Source organism: Mustela nigripes, chromosome 6, assembly GCF_022355385.1.
Source record: "Mustela nigripes isolate SB6536 chromosome 6, MUSNIG.SB6536, whole genome shotgun sequence".
Classification (NCBI taxonomy): domain Eukaryota; kingdom Metazoa; phylum Chordata; class Mammalia; order Carnivora; family Mustelidae; genus Mustela; species Mustela nigripes.
The window spans coordinates 20,270,676-20,289,987 of NC_081562.1; the positions used below are offsets into that span (position 1 = coordinate 20,270,676).

The 19,312-nt window shown below is 38.1% G+C and overlaps 1 protein-coding gene across 6 annotated transcripts in view; it reads right to left on the bottom strand.

The window, feature by feature from the left end:
- The window catches only part of ANO4 (anoctamin 4), a 457,591-nt gene that overhangs the window by 235,534 nt on the left and 202,745 nt on the right, over positions 1-19,312 (bottom strand). For all 6 annotated transcript variants that reach the window (XM_059402257.1, XM_059402256.1, XM_059402258.1 and 3 more), the window contains one exon: positions 8,949-9,140. In XM_059402257.1, the coding sequence (XP_059258240.1) occupies positions 8,949-9,140 (192 nt within the window). The remainder of the gene's footprint in view (positions 1-8,948; positions 9,141-19,312) is intronic.

A 19,312-nucleotide genomic window follows, 5' to 3' on the forward strand; every position in this document is an offset into this window, starting at 1 on the left:
AGGCTTAAAGGACTGCTCAGGTTTTAAATTAAAAGAAAAAAGGAATTGTGTCAGAAATTACTTGGGAAAACCATTAAACATATCAGTAAAAACGCCATTTTACAAACTCTAAAAGAGAATAATGGACAAATTCTGGGATTGATGATATTCCTCTGGGACTATATGATAGGCCTAACAGATAAAGGAAAAGCAATAGAAGAAGTATTTAAGATTGCAGAAAGCTTCTAATTCTATTTTATGCAGCATAGTCATTAAACTGGGATAATGTGATCTATACCCACAAAGTTTTACAGTTTCAAATTAAAAACATTGCAGTCAATACTTCAGTTTACTCTGCTCTTGATCCTTAAATTATAGTCCCAAGCTTGGTACCATTTAATACTTCTATTATTGGCCTATAAAAGGGAATAAAAAATAATATTTGTTAATTATGAGTGGCTAAAAGATAAGGTCAAATTGAAATCAACACACGAGAGAAATAATCTGAAACAATCAGAAGAAAAACAAAACCACACACATACAAGACAAAGGTAAACAGCTCCTGTGTTGTATAGGACAATGAGAATATTCATTCTAGCCCAAGTTGAAAAACCGCTCTATGGTACAGTGACTGAGCCAGAAAATGTCCTGTGACACATTCACTTTCAGGCTTCTGAATTTTGTCTGTGATGATGAAAACAAAAGTAATCACTACTATTTATTACTGAGCACTTACTACGTGACAAGGATCATATTGAGCATTTTACATTTATTAACTTGTCCTAACACTGTTATATAGAGTTGCCAGCTATAGGACATAAAAATACAAGTACCCAGTTAAACTTGAATTTCAAATAAATAACTAGTAATTTTTTATTATAAGGTGCCCCATGTAGTATCAAGAAATACACCAAAAGCATTTGCTGTTTATTTGAAATTTAACTATGAACTCTGTATTTCAGCTGGCAACTCTAACACTATGAAATAGGTATTAATATCCTCGTTTTGCTGGTCAGAAAACTGAGATTTACAGAAATTAAGTCAGTTGCCTAAGTCTGCATAGCTATCAGTTAACATATCTGGGTTCAAAAATCTCTAACGAAGTCTACATTAATAAACAGCACAATACATTCTCTGTTATTAGAACAATAACTCTCCTACATATGAATGGCCATCCCTCCATTCTCCTGTTGATATTCTAGTTGACTTCAAAGTCCAATTTGTAGACTTTACACCTTATGAATTCTTAAATTTTTCTCACTAAGAATATTCCCATTGATTTATTTTTATCTTTGTTCCAGCCCTTAAAACAGTTTGGCTTCTAATACAGCAGGTTACATAGAGGTCCTTGTAGTGGACATTCTTGTATATTCATTTCTCTTTTCTAACATCCCCTCTACTTTTGGGGCAGTGTCTTTCCCTTACAATATGTAGCCCAGGTGGTCCTACAATCCTATTATAACAGCTGGAGAAGTCTCCTTCACCATCCTTTCTTTCATCACCACCTCAGCCAAGGGAAAGGTGCACGGCCAGTAAGACTGGCTTTCCCAAGTCTTCAAAACTTCAGCCAAATAATGCAAAACTAAAACAAATGGTTTATTTATTCCAGATAATCAAATAATTCATTTATTGGTTTCTCTTCCTTTTCCAAGGCTGTTTCCATCCATTTCCATACATATCCTCCAGATTTAAATTCATTCTTTGCTTGGATTAAATAATTAGTTTCAGTTGTTTATAACCAAAGAACCCAGGCTGATTTCTCTCTGGACATGACTGTAAGCCTCCTAAGGTCCATGTGTAATAGAGTTCTACACCATTCCAGTCCCAACAAGTTATCTTCCAAATAAATGTTTGTTTGTACATAGTAGGAACTCAGAAATTTTGGTAAACTCAAAGGGGAATAAATGAATTGAAATTGTTCAGGGATGATAGCATTGAAGATCAACGAGACTCTTTATTTTTTCCTTTTTGTACTCCACAACCAGTCTGAGTGAGCTTTTAGAGAGCACTTTGAGAACTGGGATTATTAACTTTGTAAAAAGATGATGATCACGTAATAGGCCTTAATATTACTAAAATGTTCATGATGCTTCTAAAATCTATGACTCACTACAAATAAGTTTGAGAGCTCTTGTATAATCTCCCAACAGAGAGCTATGATGCATTAGTGTAAGTATACTAAAAATAAAAGGTTGTATCTGAAGTTACAACTAACTTGCAGAATAGTTTTAAATATATATATATTTAAAAACGGGTTTTTAATTATAATTTAAAATAATTTTAATTATAATTCATTGCTAAAGAATTGGCTTTATTTATATTTTCTACCATTACCCAATGCAAGTAGGTTTCAATATCTATGATGAAAGTATGGATAAACATAGTGATATTTTTAATGTGAGATCAGTCACTTGAGATCTGCTAAATTATCTCACACTGACATTATACCATTAGCAAATACTTAAATATTTCTTCAAATTTTTATTATATTTATTTCAGCATAGGATGTCAACTAAACATTGACTGACTCTACCTGGGTCACACATAAACAAAATACTCTATGTAATTCTGGGCACTGTATAGTCAAAGAGGCAGTAATTGAAATAAGATGGTTTCTAATAGTAGAGTGAGTAGGATGGTAAACAATCTGAATACCATATCATTGAAGGAAGCATTGAAGACACTTAAGGAAATGTTTCAGTTGGGAAATAGCTCAAGATGAGTTTTTAAAGGAACATCACTTGAAGGAACTAGATTTAGCCTGTGTAACTTCAGTATGCAAACCTGTATGCAGTGGGTGGAACAGATTTTGACAAACAGCAAATAATCATTTAGTAAACTTTCTCTGAATAAAGCATGGGGTTAGTGGAGATGGAGAATACAAAGAAAAATTGAATACAGTTCCTGACTTCCAGGAGAACTATGAAATATAAAAAAGCATGGACTTGATAAGGCTTCTGAATTCTGTAGAAGTACTAGAAAGTGGGCTTTCTGACCAATGAGATCTAGGAAGGCTTTTGAGAGGATATGGAACTGGTTTACATTTTGTGGAATGAGAAGGGCTAAGTAGAGATTTACTGGGGGAAGGAGCATTTCCAAAAGTGGAAGGAGCTTATTTGAGAAATAATGAAGAGCCATAGGTGGTTAAAGTAGAATAAGGGAGACTGGGGTATAAGGATAAGCCAGGAAAAAAAGGGGAGAGGTTACACTGTAGAGTGCCTGAGAAACTGGACTCATAAGGTTGCACTTTCTTTTGGACAGCCATAAAGATTATTAAGTAGAGGAGGGATAATATTAATGATCTTTGGAGGAAAATTTTGGGATGGTTCAAAAAAATAATTAAAGAAAGCTGTTGAATGCAATTCCCCCGCATCTAAATCTCTTCCACTGGACCCTCCACAATTCTCCTCCCATCATCAGTCTTTCTCAGACTTTTCTCATCATCTTGCTCTTATCAAAGCCTGACTCTTCCAGAAGTCACTGCTTCCCTGTGGCTCTTTCCTATGGTACTATTTTTTCTCCTATAGTCCTAACACCAATGGACCTGGAGAGGAAGAGGTATCTTCCTTGAATATTAATAACACCTTCAGACCACCAGTTTTCCCTATTCTCTAAACATCCCTAGTATTGAATCTCAGGTTGTTATATCACTTTCAAGTCATGCTCCCTCATTTCTGGATGAGCTCAAGTCATGGTTTATTATTCCTCTTCTAAATACTATTCAATCTTTGACAGTTTCAGTATCTATATAGATGATCTTTCCCAAACCCTGGCCTTTCAGTCCCTGAGAATTCTTTCCTCCAATGATCTTGCCTTCCACTCTATTACAGCCATTCATTTCATACCCTAGTATCGATCTTGTCATTACTAATAATAACAAAATCCTCCATAATATCAGTGCCAGTCATTTCACTCACTCTTTTACAACCACCTCTTAATGTTCTAGCTCTACTTCTCCCTACCCTAACCTGACATGCTTTCAACCCATCTGGAACCTTCAACCGATTCTCTCAACTTCCCACTACCCCCTCATTCCCTTATTGGTTTCACTCTCCTCTTTATCACATTTGAATCACATAACCAATTGTCATAATTCCCTCTCATACACCTTTGATTCTCTCTCTCTTTTCCTACTTCCTTGGCAAAAATCACAACCCTGACTACATATAACTGTACATCTATTCTATGTCTTCATGCATATACCTAAACAGAGTTAAAGAAAAACACACAACCATGATGACTTGTCCTAATTTCATGACCATGAATTTCAAATAGTCCTTTAATGTAGGCTGGCTGTCAATCTTATTTCCCCCATCCGTACAACCTATCTTTATAACATCTCCCTCTCCCTCCCTCTCTGAACAAGATTTCATTCTCATTCTCAGTGATGATCTTGCCTCCCACATTACAGATAAAACTGATAGAATAGGGAAGAACCTTTTAGACCCTCATTGCACTGCCAACAGCCACACACACTCTCCCTTCCCATTTGTTATCATGGATAAATTATTCATAATTCTATTGTGTATAACTCTCATTTCTCACTGACACCCACATCATGAATTCTCCCCTCTCCTGAACATCATAAATTATCTGCTGAGATGTGCTATTTTGAAAAAAACAAAATGCTCTCTTGACTACTTCATTTTCAGCCCAGGCCTTATTTCTTCACGAGCCTGCACAGCAAGACTGCTTTTAAAAAGTCATCAATAGTCACAATATCTAATTCATGTCCTTCCATTTTCTCTTAAACCCACTTTATTTATTTATTTTAAAAGATTTTATTTATTTTACTTGTCAGAGAGAGACACAGCGAGAGAGGGAACACAAGCAAGGGAAAGGGAGAGGGAGAAGCAGGCTTCCCACTGAGCAGGGAGCCTGATGTTGAGCTTGATGTGGGGCTCAATTCCAGGACCCTGGGATCATGACCTGAGCTGAAGGCAGATGTAAGGACTGAGCCACCCAGGCTCCACTTAACTCACTTTAATTAGGATTTCATCCCCACCACTTCACCAAAACTGTTCTTATCAAAGTCATCATTGATTGCCACTTTACTAAAATCAATGGCCAACTCTTATCTCTCATCTTACTTGAGTTTCAGCAACATTTAACCTATATAATCACTCCTCTCTTCTTCTTTTTTTTTTTAAGATTTTATTTATTTATTTGACAGTGAGAGAGTAGGGGGAGAGGCAGGCAGAGAGAGAGGGGCAAGCAGGATCCCCATTGAGCAGAAAGCCTGATGTGGGGCTCCATCCCAGGACCCTGAGATCATGACCTGAGCTGGAGGTAGAGGCTTAACCTACTGAGCCACCCAGGTGCCCCCACTCCTCTCTTCTTGATAAACTTTCTTTACTTCCAAAACATGTAATTTCTAGTTTCTTTACATCCTTAACAGTCATTTGTTCTTGGTCTTCATTCTCTCCTACCTTTACTGTTAGAGTCACCCAGATTCTAGTCCTTCATCCTCTCCCCTTCTCCATCTTTACTTCTTCCTTCAGTCATCTCTTTTCATCATATGACTTTAAAGACCATTTATATGTCAACAAAAGTTGATTTTATTTCCCCTTCCCAGATCAATCTCTCAAACTCCAGACATGCTTATTCCACTGACCCATATGAACTCATTAGTTCTCAATATTATCATGTCTACAATTGGTCTTCTCATCTTTTCCCTCCTCCTCCCTAAAATCCACTGAATCTACTTAACCTGCAGCCTTCTCCATCTCAGTTGATACCAATCTAATTTATTCAGGCCAAACACCTTAGAGCCATCTCTAGCTCTCTTTTCTCTCTTACCCCACATCTGATCCACTGTGAAATCCTGATGGTCCAACTTTAAAATACTTCCAGAATCCAAATTCTTAATACCATTTCTCCCACACCTAGTTAGGGTTACCACTTTCCCTTTTACCAGACTGTAATGATGGTCTCCTATCTGACCTTTCTCCTTTTACCCTCTCCATCTATGGTGTATTTTCACACAGCTGCAACTGTGGGCCTCTTAAAATATGTCACATTAGGGCACCGGGGTGGCTCAATCAGTTACGCATCCTGCTCTTGATTTTGACTCAGGTCATGATCTCAGGATCCTAGCATCAAGCCCTGCATCAAGCTCTGCACTCAGTGGGAGATCCGCTTGAGAATTCTCTCCCCTTCTCTTCTTCCTCTGTCCCTCCCCCCACCCTCACATACTCTCATGCTCTCTTTTTCTCTCTCCTGAATAAATAAGTAAATTTAGGAAAAAAAAAAAACAACTAAGTGAGAGCATGGGATTCTTCTGCTCAAAAACCTTTAAGAACTCTCATTTTGCAAAGAGCTCTGAGTCCTTATAGTGGCCTACAAGGCCCTGCTCTATCTGACCTATCTAGGCTGGTGTTTCCCCTCATTCTAGGCTCAGGGGTCTCTGTGCTGTTCCTCAAACTACAGACTCATCCCTCACCTCACTCACTGATGTATCCCAAATACTTGAAGAGTACCTGGTAACTTAATAGGCTTCCAATAAACATTTGTTGATAGAAAGTCAGGTAGAACAATTATAAAACAATTGTAATGTGTCAATGATATCCCAATAAATCTGGGAAAATGTACAATAAAACTACTGTAACAGTCTGGTAAATAAGTAATGGACACTCAGTTCAATTCTACCCTACAAATATTTATTGAAAGGACAAAGATATATAATCCAGAATCTCTGCCCTTGAATACCTTATAGTGGAGAGATACACAGATAATTTCAAAATGTTAAAAGATAATGGAACAAAGACAGGGCACCCTAAAGAGAACAGCATGAACAAAGGTTGGAGACGTGGAATAGCGTCATGTGATGGAGAGCTGAAAGAAAGTCAGTCTGATTTGATGTGATGGTCTGGTTGATATGACTACCTGGAGAGACTACAGTCCCCAGTTACTCAATGAACACTAATCTAGGTGTTGGTGTGAAGGTGTTTTCTAAACATAATTAAAGTACATAGCTAGTTTCTTTCAGTAAGAGAGATTGTCCTAAATAATCTGGGTAGGACTGATTCAACCAATTGAAAGGTCTCAAAAGCAGAGCTGAGGCTTCTCTGAAGAAATTTCTCCTACAGACAGAAGCTTCATCTGTGCCCAAAAGTTCCAGAATGCCATTCATAAGGGCCCGCTCTATGGATTTCAGACTTGCCTACATAGCCTTCCCAATTATGGAAGCCAAAATCTTATTATAAAATCTCTAAATATCCATCTTCTACGGGTTCTGCTTTTTTGGTTGAACCGGGACTGATATACTAGAATATAAAGTAAAGGCAGAAGGTGGCAAAACTAAAGGATGAGATGTAGTAGAGCTAGAACAAAAAAGGCATTTGTTTTTAACATGCTCAGAGGTTTGAACTTTACCTCAAAATCAGTAGGATCAGCAAGGTGAATGACACGATTAGGGTTGAGACAAATCTTTCTGGATTTGATATAAAGGATATAATGGGATAGGAAGCAAGGGGAAGAGAGAGATACTGGTGGTTGGGAAACCATCCAAGTTACCTGTGATAAAAGTAAGAGGAGAACCAAGAAAGAAGGTCATCATGGAAACCAGGGAACAGTGTTGGGAAGAAGTGGTGGTCCACCCTGATCTGGTGCATCAGAAGAGTCTGCCACTCAGTATTCTGTGATAAAAGGTTGCAAAGGACCACAAGACAGCTGTGCTAGAGTGGAGAATCCAGAAACTAGATTGTATTAGGTTCAAGAATGGCTGGGAAGTGAGAGAAAAGAGAAAACAGGAGTAGATTATTCTTTTACAGAAGAAAACATGGCAGAAGAGAGAAAAGATCAATTTCAAATAAAAATGATTAGAATGGGAGAAACTTTTAAGTTTTCTTAAGTCAAAAGCAAGGGAGGGAGAAAAGACAAGAATGAGGGTACACATTCTCCTGAGTGAGGCTCAAGAGAGGAGCTGTGGCCAAGACCACAGGTGAAGGCTTGAGCAAGGACAGTGGGAGGACCTGCACTTTCTGAAAACTGGAGGAAAGAGAAGAAGGATGAAAGTAAGCAGATTTGGAGAAGGAGGGTAAGGAATATGCAGTAATTCATGCCCAGTGGCCCAGGAGTAGCTCAGTGAGGTTAGGAAACAAGGTTATCAGTTGAGAGAGAGATGGTGTGATAGATCTAGAGATGGAGGTTTGGCTTTAGTTGGGGCTGGGTAGCCACCAGCCAGTACATAACTCAGAGGAATCAGGATCAGGTGACAGTTACACTAAAGGACTTCTGAACTGCCTCACAGTTCAGTGTTTCTATGAATCAGATGGGCAGAAATTTTGCCTTATTCACTGATGTTTTCTCAATACCCAAATATATGGCATATAGAAGGCACTCAAAAAATCTGCTGAATGAATGAATGAATGAGTGAAAGCTTAGATGAGCTTCTCATATAAACAAGCAAATAAAACCTTTTAGTTAAGATTACCTATTTTAACATAGACTCATTTAATATTTTTAAGAAATCACAGATGTTTTCCAGAGCCTTGAAGCTCAATATAACTCCAGTCTTCTCTCCTAATCTCCAGACAATATAGCCAAGGCAAGTCAGGTAATGTAGGCTTTGAAGTGGGCATTTTTAGCTTGAATTTTTACCTGGACTATCTTAGAGCAAATTATCAAGAAAATGGCCAAATTTCTATTTTATTGTATTATACAGTAAGCTTTTCTGAACTGAGTAAGAGTTTACTCACTCAGATTTTCACTTAGATTCCACTAGGTAGGTAGAATATAGTCTTAACCTTTTTCTGACACACTGAGCTCTTTCTCTTCTTATTGGTCTTGGAGATATTTACCACTGACCAAAGGGAAAAGAGGAGGGAAATAAACAAGACTCTAAAAGACAAGTTTAAAAAAATAAACATAAAAAATAAAAAGTAAGTTTAACTGTAATAAAAATATAATGTTGACAGTACTACGTTGCTACTAAAATGGGTCTCTGTTGAATATTTACCACGCATTACCTGGGTGGAAGACTTTGGTTTTCCCATTAGTGATTCCAGAAGAGCTTGCCTCCATATTTATTGACCTCCTGCCTGGTGGAAGTGAGGAATGCCTGACCACAGGCAGGCGATGTGACCCTGGGCGTCTTGCCACACTTCGCCGTTGATGGATTTGCAAATGCTTTTCAGCCCCATGAATAGATAAACTTAAACCTGGAATGAGAAATAGCACCATTATTATCTAAAAAGTCAGTTTTGAATGGTTAAAATACCAAATTACTTTCTGACTTAAAATACAGACAGTTTAAGTTACAATGGTTCAAATTCTTAAGGGATGTTAATGACACCGGAATTCTGACACTGATTGACTTTCACATTGGATTATTCACTGAACATTATTTCATTCAAGAGTGGACATCCTCAGTTATCATGACAAGAGTTTCATGAATGGAGATCCAATGAAGTCAAATATTAAAATTCTTACCAAAATCCTGGGAAAATATGCACTTATTTAGATTAGCAATTTCTACTGGGGTATCTGGAGTTTCAATAAAAATTGAGCATTTTTCCCCTTTCTTAAAAATATTTTAATTCCAGTAGAGTTAACGTACAGTGTTATATTAGTTTCAGGTGTACAATATAGTGATTCAACAATTCCATGCATTACCCAGTGCCCAATACAACAAATGCTCTCCTTAATTCCCAATTTCACACATCCCCCATGCACCTCCCCTCTGCTAACCATCAGTTTGTTCTCTATAGTTAAGAGTCTATTTCTCGGTTTGTCTCTCTTTTACTTTTGCTCATTTGTTTTGTTTCTTAAATTTCATATGAGTGAAATCACATTATATTTTACTTCCTCTGACTTATTTCATTTTGTAATATACTCTCTATCTCCATCCATGCTGCTACAGATGGCAAGAATTCATATTTTTCATATTTTTATGGCTGAATAATATATATATATATATATATATATATATATATCACATTTTCTTTATCCATTCATCAACTGATGGACACTTGGGCTTCTTCCATAACTTGGCTATTGCAAATAATGATGCAATAAACATAGGGATGCATGAATCCTTTTGAATTAGTGTTTTTTTGTTTGAGGGGTAAATACCCAGAAGTGTGATTACTGGATCATAGGATGGTTCTCTTTTAACTTTTTGAGAAACCCTCATACTGTTTTCCACAGTGGCTACATCAGTTTGCACTCCTACTAACAGTGCAAAAGGGTTCCCCTTTCTCTACATCCCCACCAAAACTTGTTTTTGTACTGATTTAAGCCATTCTGACAAGTGTACGGTAATATTTCATTATAGTTTTGATTTGCATTTCCTTGGTGATGAGTGACGTTGAGCATCTTTTCTTGTGCCTATTTCTTTGGAGAAATGCCTATTCATGCCTCCTGCCCATTTTTAATTGAATTACTTGTGGGTTTTTAGGTGTTGAGTTTTTAAGTATATTTTAGATAGTAGCCCCTTATCAGATATATCATTTTAAAATATCTTCTCCCATTCAGTAGGCTACCTTTTAGTTTTATTGATTGTTTCCTTTGCTGTGAGGAAATATTTTATTTTGATGTAGTCCCAATAGTTTATATTTGTTTTTATTTATATAATGCCCTTCTTTTAAATTTTTATTTTAAAGTCTTCATTTTAAAGTCTATTTTGTTTGATTTAAGTATTTCTATTCCAGCTTTCTTCTGACACCCATCTACATGATAAATGTTTCTCCATCCCCTCAATTTAAAGATTTTATTTTATTTATTTATTTGACAGAGAGAAAGAGACCACAAGTAGGCAGAGCAGCAGGTAGAGATAGAGCGGGAAGCAGGCTCCCTGCTGAGCAGAAAGCCCAATGCAGGGCTGGATCCCAGGACCCTGAGATCATGACCTGAGCTGAAGGCAGAGGCTTAACCCATGGAGCCACCCTGGTGCCCCTCCATCCCTCAATTTAAATCTGCAAGTATTTTTAGGTCTGAAATGAGTCTTTTGTAGGAAGCATGTAGATGGGTCTTGTTTTTTGTAATCTACTGTCACCCTATGACTTTTGATTAGAGCATTTAGTCCATTTACATTCAAGGTAATTTTTTAAATTTATTTTTTATTTTTTATTTTTTTATTTTTTATAAACATATAATATATTTTTATCCCCAGGGGTACAGGTCTGTGAATCGCCAGGTTTACACACTTCACAGCACTCACCATAGCACATACCCTCCCCAATGTCCACAACCCCACCCACATTCAAGGTAATTTTTGACAGATATGTGTTCATTGCCATTTTGTTACTTTTTTTGGTAGTTTTTCTCAGATCCTTCTCTTTCTTTCATGGCTTGCTACTTTTCTTTAGTGATATGCTTGGATTCCTTTCTCTTTATTCTTTACATCTCTATTATGCGGCTTTTATTTGTGGTTACCATTAGATTTGTAGATAACACCTTCTGCATATGGCAATCCATATTAAGTTGATGGTCACTTAAGTTCAAACCCATTCTTTATTCCTCTCCATGTTTTATTTACATAATATTATGTTTTACATCCTTTTATTTTATGGATTCCTTGACTTTTTTTTACAGAAATACTTATTTTTACTGCTTTTGTGTTTCCCACTTTTCATACTCTGATTTATAGTCTTTCGTTTCCACTCAAAGAGTTCCTTTTATTATTATTTTTTTTTTTAAGATTTTATTTTGAGAGACAAAAAGAGAGCACAAGTAGGGGGAGCAGCGGGCAGAGGGAGAAGGAGAAACAGGCTCCCTACTGAGCAGGGAGCCAAATGTGGGTTGGTCTCCATCCCAGAACTCCAGGATCGTGTCCTGAGCTGAAAGCAGACACTTAAACAACCTAACCACCCAGGTACCCTCTCTATATTATTTCTTATAGGGCTACTTTAGTGGTCATGAACACCTTTAGTTTTTGTCTGTGAAACTCTCTTTCTCCTTCTATTCTGATTGATAGCCTTGCTGCATAGAGTATTCTTGGTTATAGATTTTTATCTCTCAATACTTTGAATATATTGTGCCACCCACTTCTGGTTTGGAAAGTCTCTGCTGAAAAATCCACAGATAGCCTTATGGGGATGCCCTTGTATGTGACTGATTTCTTTTACCTTGTTGCTCTTAAAAATTTTTATCATTGCTTTTTACTATTTTGATTACTATGTATCTTGGTGTGGACCACCTTTGGTTGATTTTATTGGTGGATCTCTGTGCCTCCTGGAGCTGGATATGTTTCCTTTCCCAGATTGGGGAAGTTTTTAGCAATTATTTATTCAAATAAATTTTCTGCCCACTTTTCTCTCTCTTCTCCTGGGATCCCTATAATTCAGTGTTATGCTTGATGGAACTATGCTGAATTCCCTAAGTCTATTCTCATTTTGCATAATTTTTCTCTCAGTTTTTCAGCTTTATTACTTTCCATTACTCTGTCTTCTAGTTCATTGATTTCATTCCCCTGTTTCCTCCAGCCTATTTTTTCCATCTAATTTATTTTTAATTTCACTTGTTGTGTTCTACATTTCTGATTGGTTCTTTTATGTTTTCTCCCTCTTTGTTAAGGGCCTCACTGATGTCCTGCACTCTTCTTAAGTCCAGTGAGTATCTTTATGATCATTATTTTAAATTCTCTCTCAGGCATGTTACTTATATCCATTTCTGTTAAGTCTCTTGCTCTGATTTTGTCCTGTTCTTTCATTTGTGATATATTCCTCTGTCTGTCTCCTCATTTTTGTCTGGTTCTCTGTGTCTGTTTCTGTGTGTTTGGGAAGTCAGCTACATCTCTTGCTCTTGAAAGTAGTGGGCCAGCTGTGCATTTTTAACTAGGTAGTGCTGGTTCTCCTCCACAGGGAATACACAGCCTTAGCAGAGACCTGGGTTAGACTGGTCACCCCACAAACCACCCACAGGTGAGAGATGCATTCTTTTTTTTTTTTTTTTTTTAAGATTTTTTTATTTATTTGTCAGAGAGAGAGAGCGCATGAACACAGGCAGACAGAATGGCAGGCAGAGGCAGAGGGAGAAGCAGACTCCCTGCCGAGCAAGGACCCCGATGTGGGACTCGATCCCAGGACGCTGGGATCATGACCTGAGCCGAAGGCAGCTGCTTAACCAACTGAGCTACCCAGGGGTCCCGAGAGATGCATTCTTAACAAGGTGCCCACATCTTCCACAGATGGATGGGAGATACAGTGTTGGTGAGGCCTCTATGGTTCTTCTCAGGGAAGGTATTTACAGAACCAGGTGAGAGATGCATTCTTAACCCACAGGTGAGAGATGCATTCTTAACAAGGTGCCCACATCTTCCACGGGTGGCTGGGAGATACAGTGTTGGTGAGGTCTCTATGGTTCTTCTCAGGAAAGGGATATACATCACCAGTACTGAAGGAGGACTTGATGGAGGGGCAGGAAGCAGTATAAGCAAGTTAGGTAGGGTGTGCTGGTGTCCAGCTGCTTCCCACAGGTGGCTGTGTGTTTATCATGAGGGGTAGAGGAGGAAAATGACACCTGCCAGCTCCTTTGTTCCTGGAAAATCTCTCAGCGAACTTTGAGATTAGTAACTAACTTTCCTTCCTTTAAGTTCCAGGTGTCTTTCTAACTGCTTCTTCCAAGCGGCATTTTCAGAGGCTGTTTGCTCTGCTGTCTTTAAGGATAGGGGCTCAGCTTCCTTTTGCCCCTGGGACCCTGAGAGCTTCAGCCAGCTGATTTTTAAAGTTCCAAACATTAAGTCCTGCTGATTGTAAGTACTCATGAAATTCAGTCCCTGATTCTCAGAGCCAAATGCTGTGGGGACTCCTCTTCTGCTTATAGGCTCCCCAGAGTGCTAAGCTATTTCTCACCCTTCTCTGTACCTGTGGCTAACCTCCCTCAAGAAATCAAATTCGTGGGGTTTATGTTCCTACCAAGTCCTTTCATCTCCTACCCTCTCCATGTGGCCTCTTCTCTACATTTAGTTCTGGAGTTTGGCCAGTCTTTGGTTCCTTTTCTGGGTTGTTTGTTCTGAAGTGAGTAGTATCTAGTTGTATCTGTGAGAAGTGAACTTAGGCTCCTTAGCCATCTTCCCTAGGATTCCCCTAGCAACTTCTATTTTTTTTTTTTTTTGCAACTTTTTTTTAAAAAATTAATTAAATTTATTTATTTTCAGCATAACAGTATTCATTATTTTTGCACCACACCCAGTGCTCCATGCAATCTGTGCCCTCTATAATACCCACGACCTGGTACCCCAACCTCCCCCCCCCCCACCACTTCATTCCCCTCAGATTGTTTTTCAGAGTCCATAGTCTCTCATGGTTCACCTCCCCTTCCAATTTCCCCCAACTCCCTTCTCCTCTCCAACTCCCCATGTCCTCCATGATATTTGTTATGCTCCACAAGTAAGTGAAACCATATGATAATTGACTCTCTCTGCTTGACTTATTTCACTCAGCATAATCTTTTCCAGTCCCATCCATGTTGCTACAAAAGTTGGATATTCATCCTTTCTGATAGAGGCATAATACTTCATAGTGTATATGGACCACATTTTCCTTATCCATTCGTCTGTTGAAGGGCAGAAAGATTCCCTTCTTTTTTTTAATAAACATATATTTTTTTAATAAACATATATTTTTATCCCCAGGGGTACCGGTCTGTGAATCACCAGGTTTACACACTTCACAGCACTCACCAAAGCACATACCCTCCCCAATGTCCATAATCCCACCCCCCTTCTCCCAATCCCCCTCCCCCCAGCAACCCTCAGTTTGTTTTGTGAGATTAAGAGTCACTTATGGTTTGTCTCCCTCCCATCCCATCTTGTTTCATTTATTCTTCTCCTACCCACTTAAGACCCCATGTTGCATCACCACTTCCTCATATCAGGGAGATCATATGATAGTTGTCTTTCTCTGCTTGACTTATTTCGCTAAGCATGATATGCTCTAGTTCCATCCATGTTGTCGCAAATGGCAAGATTTCATTTCTTTTGATGGCTGTATAGTATTCCATTGTGTATATATACCACATCTTCTTGATCCATTCATCTGTTGATGGACATCTAGGTTCTTTCCATAGTTTGGCTACTGTGGACATTGCTGCTATAAACATTCAGGTGCACGTGCCCCTTTGGATCACTATGTTTGTATCTTTAGGGTAAATACCCAGTAGTGCAATTGCTGGGTCATAGGGCAGTTCTATTTTCAACATTTTGAGGAACCTCCATGCTGTTTTCCAGAGTGGCTGCACCAGCTTGCATTCCCACCAACAGTGTAGGAGGGTTCCCCTTTCTCCGCATCCTCGCCAGCATCTGTCATTTCCTGACTTGTTTATTTTAGCCATTCTGACTGGTGTGAGGTGATATCTCATTGTGGTTTTGATTTGTATTTCCCTGATGCCGAGTGATATGGAGCACTTTTTCATGTGTCTGTTGGCCATCTGGATGTCTTCTTTGCAGAAATGTCTGTTCATGTCCCCTGCCCATTTCTTGATTGGATTATTTGTTCTTTGGGTGTTGAATTTGCTAAGTTCTTTATAGATTCTGGACACTAGTCCCAGGGCTGCAAGGTTGGTTCAACATCCGCAAATCAGTCAATGTGATACAACACATCAATAAAAGAAAGAACAAGAACCATATGATACTCTCAATAGATGCTGAAAAAGCATTTGACAAAGTACAGCATCCCTTCCTGATCAAAACTCTTCAAAGTGTAGGGATAAAGGGCACATACCTCAATATCATCAAAGCCATCTATGAAAACCCCACCGCAAATATCATTCTCAATGGAGAAAAACTGAAAGCTTTTCCGCTAAGGTCAGGAACACGGCAGGGATGTCCATTATCACCACTGCTATTCAACATTGTACTAGAGGTCCTAGCCTCAGCAATCAGACAACAAAAGGAAATTAAAGGCATCCAAATCGGCAAAGAAGAAGTCAAATTATCACTCTTTGCAGATGATATGATACTATATGTGGAAAACCCAAAAGACTCCACTCCAAAACTGCTAGAACTTATACAGGAATTCAGTAAAGTGTCAGGCTATAAAATCAATGCACAGAAATCAGTTGCATTTCTCTACACCAACAGCAAGACAGAAGAAAGAGAAATTAAGGAGTCAATCCCATTTACAATTGCACCCAAAACCATAAGATACCTAGGAATAAACCTAACCAAAGAGGCACAGAATCTATACTCAGAAAACTATAAAGTACTCATGAAAGAAATTGAGGAAGACAAAAAGAAATGGAAAAATGTTCCATGCTCCTGGATTGGAAGAATAAATATTGTGAAAATGTCTATGCTACCTAAAGCAATCTACACATTTCATGCAATTCCTATCAAAGTACCATCCATCTTTTTCAAAGAAATGGAACAAATAATTCTAAAATTTATATGGAACCAGAAAAGACCTCGAATAGCCAAAGGGATATTGAAAAAGAAAGCCAACATTGGTGGCATCACAATTCCGGACTTCAAGCTCTATTACAAAGCTGTCATCAAGACAGCATGGTACTGGCACAAAAACAGGCACATAGATCAATGGAACAGAATAGAGAGCCCAGAAATAGACCCTCAACTCTACGGTCAACTCATCTTCGACAAAGCAGGAAAGAATGTCCAGTGGAAAAAAGACAGCCTCTTCAATAAATGGTGCTGGGAAAATTGGACAGCCACATGCAGAAAAATGAAATTGGGCCATTTCCTTACACCACACACAAAAATAGACTCAAAATGGATGAAGGACCTCAATGTGCAAAAGGAATCCATCAAAATCCTTGAGGAGAACACAGGCAGCAACCTCTTCGACCTCAGCCGCAGCAACATCTTCCTAGGAACAACGCCAAAGGTAAGGGAAGCGATGGCAAAAATGAACTATTGGGATTTCATCAAGATCAAAAGCTTTTGCACAGCAAAGGAAACAGTTAACAAAATCAAAAGACAACGGACAGAATGGGAGAAGATATTTGCAACTTTTAATTAAAAAAAAAAAGCAACTTTTCCATGGGACTCATGTATAGACCAGAGTTGAAGATTGAACTCAGATTTGTACCTCTGATAATATTCGAATTATGTCCCTTTTTAGAGCTATTTTATCCAGGAAAATTTCAAACATACCAAAGGCAAAAAGATTAGTATAATAAATTCCATGTACCCATCACTTAACTTCAAAAAATATCCAGATTTTTCCATAAAGATGGAGAGAAAAAAAGATTTTTCTAATCTTGTTTCAACATACTCCACTCCCTCTGTTGTTGATATGCTTTTTAGATGCTAAAGTAGTTTAAAGCAAACTCTAGACATTATGTCAATCTCATAAAAACAATATTGACTGTATTGGCTTGTGTTGTTTATATCAATATGGACTACACCTACTGATACATATGAACCATATAACATATTGAAGATATTTTAAAATAATAAATTATTAATACTCAAAGATTTTTAAAAAAGAACACTCATTGCTCATCATTAAATGTTGCTAAAACACCAATTCATTACTCAGAAAATTGATATAGGGAAAGAAGCTCACTGCTTTTCCTTTACTAACCATATTTGAAGGTAACCAAATAGTTGATAAAATTTTCACTACATATTTCCAACTAATAAATTACTGATGAAAAAAAGAATTGGAAAATAATTTTAGAGGCCTCACTGAAATATGAAGGATAAATTTTGTCTAAAGAAGCACTGCGAGGACAGAGTAGAATTCAGACTCATGGAAAACTGAATCCAGATCTTTAAAAAAAGCCTGTTAGCCTTATTTAATGCCAAGAAGCCAGGGGAGTGGAACATGGTCAGGAATTATGCTATCTGAGGGAGAAAAGTTGTGCTTCACCCAACTGCAGAATTTTTTTTTATTAAGAAGAGAAATTATCTTATAATTTGAAGGTAGAAATCTAGAGTTGGAAGTTACTTTAGTGGTTAACTAATCTGGTGCCTTATATTGATGAGAAAACTGAGTCTGCCAAAGAAAAACAATCAGTCTACTTATCAGTACTGGAAGGCCACAGTAAGAAGTCTATTAAAAACCCAGAAATGGGACCCTGTGTGGCTCAGTTGGTTAAGTGTCTGCCTTTGGCTCAGGTCATGATCCAGGGCCCTGGGATCGAGTCCCACATAGGGTTCCTTGTTCAGTGGGAAGCCTGCCTCTTCCTCTGTCTGCTGTTCCCTTAATTGAGCTCTCTGTCTCTGACAAATAAATAAATAAAATCTTAAAAAAAAAAAACTGGAAATGAGGGAAATAAAAGCAAAACGATGTGAACTGGGCCAAATAGTAAATTCTAATAAATATTAAGAAACGATGATTCAAATCAGAATAACGTTTGGTCAGCCAGGCAAAACAACAACAAAAACAATAAAGCTCATAATAAACAAACATGAGTAGTGCCCATCCAGACAACAGTCTAAAAGTTCAAGTATACCAAGAGCCAGACAGTCCTGAGACACAATTTTACTTTCCTTTATCCACTTAACTGCCCTTGCTCTAACAGCACTCACCTGACGATCTTCAGATTAGGATTTGGTTTCTATTGCAGGGAGAAAGTAATCATACTAATGTTCCCACGGACCCAGAGACCAAGGTTCTCAGTGTGGCCTAACAAACTGGCACCCTGAATTTCTTTCTACACTTATATCTCCTCATGATGGCTTAGAATGAATCTGCCCACGGATCTGGTTTCGAAGTCCATAATGCTATGAGCCCGAGACTTGTTCTTGGGAAATTCACCCAGGTAAGGCCAGCCATGCAGGGTAACCCCTTGGGAGACCACAGGCAGCCTTTCCCTCACAATGCCTGTCCCACTCTGACACTCAGATGCCTGGCCAATTGTGAGTCTTTTACTCCTAGGTGTTTGTGAGCAGAACTAACATAACAGCATCAAGCTGGTTTTCTTCCACTCTGTCATGCTCCCTACCATGGCTATATGTTCCATACTTCCAGAGAGATGCAAAATGAATTATCTCTAGACCCACAAGACTCCAGAAGAAAGTAGACAATTTTCAGGTGACAAATGAAAGGGCTAGGAGATGCTTTAAATCAACATCAGACAGTACATGCAGTCTGAGTCTGCTACCACGAGACAGACCACTCTTGAAAAAACATTTCTCCTTGTCCCTTTTGTAGAGGATTATTGGGGTAAAGGAACCAGAACTATGAGTCAGTGTGGCACTTCTAGCTCTTATAAAACTCCTTTCAAGGAAGTATAAAATGTAAATGATAATAAATAAATAAATAAATATAAAATAAATGATAATAAAAATAACACTGTGGAAATAAATGGCATAGGTACTTGGAATGTTAAATTCCATATTAAAGTATATAAAATGTAGATCATGGGGAAAATGTCAAAAAAATTCATGAGTATTGCCATGAGAGGATGAATATGGGGAAGATGGTAT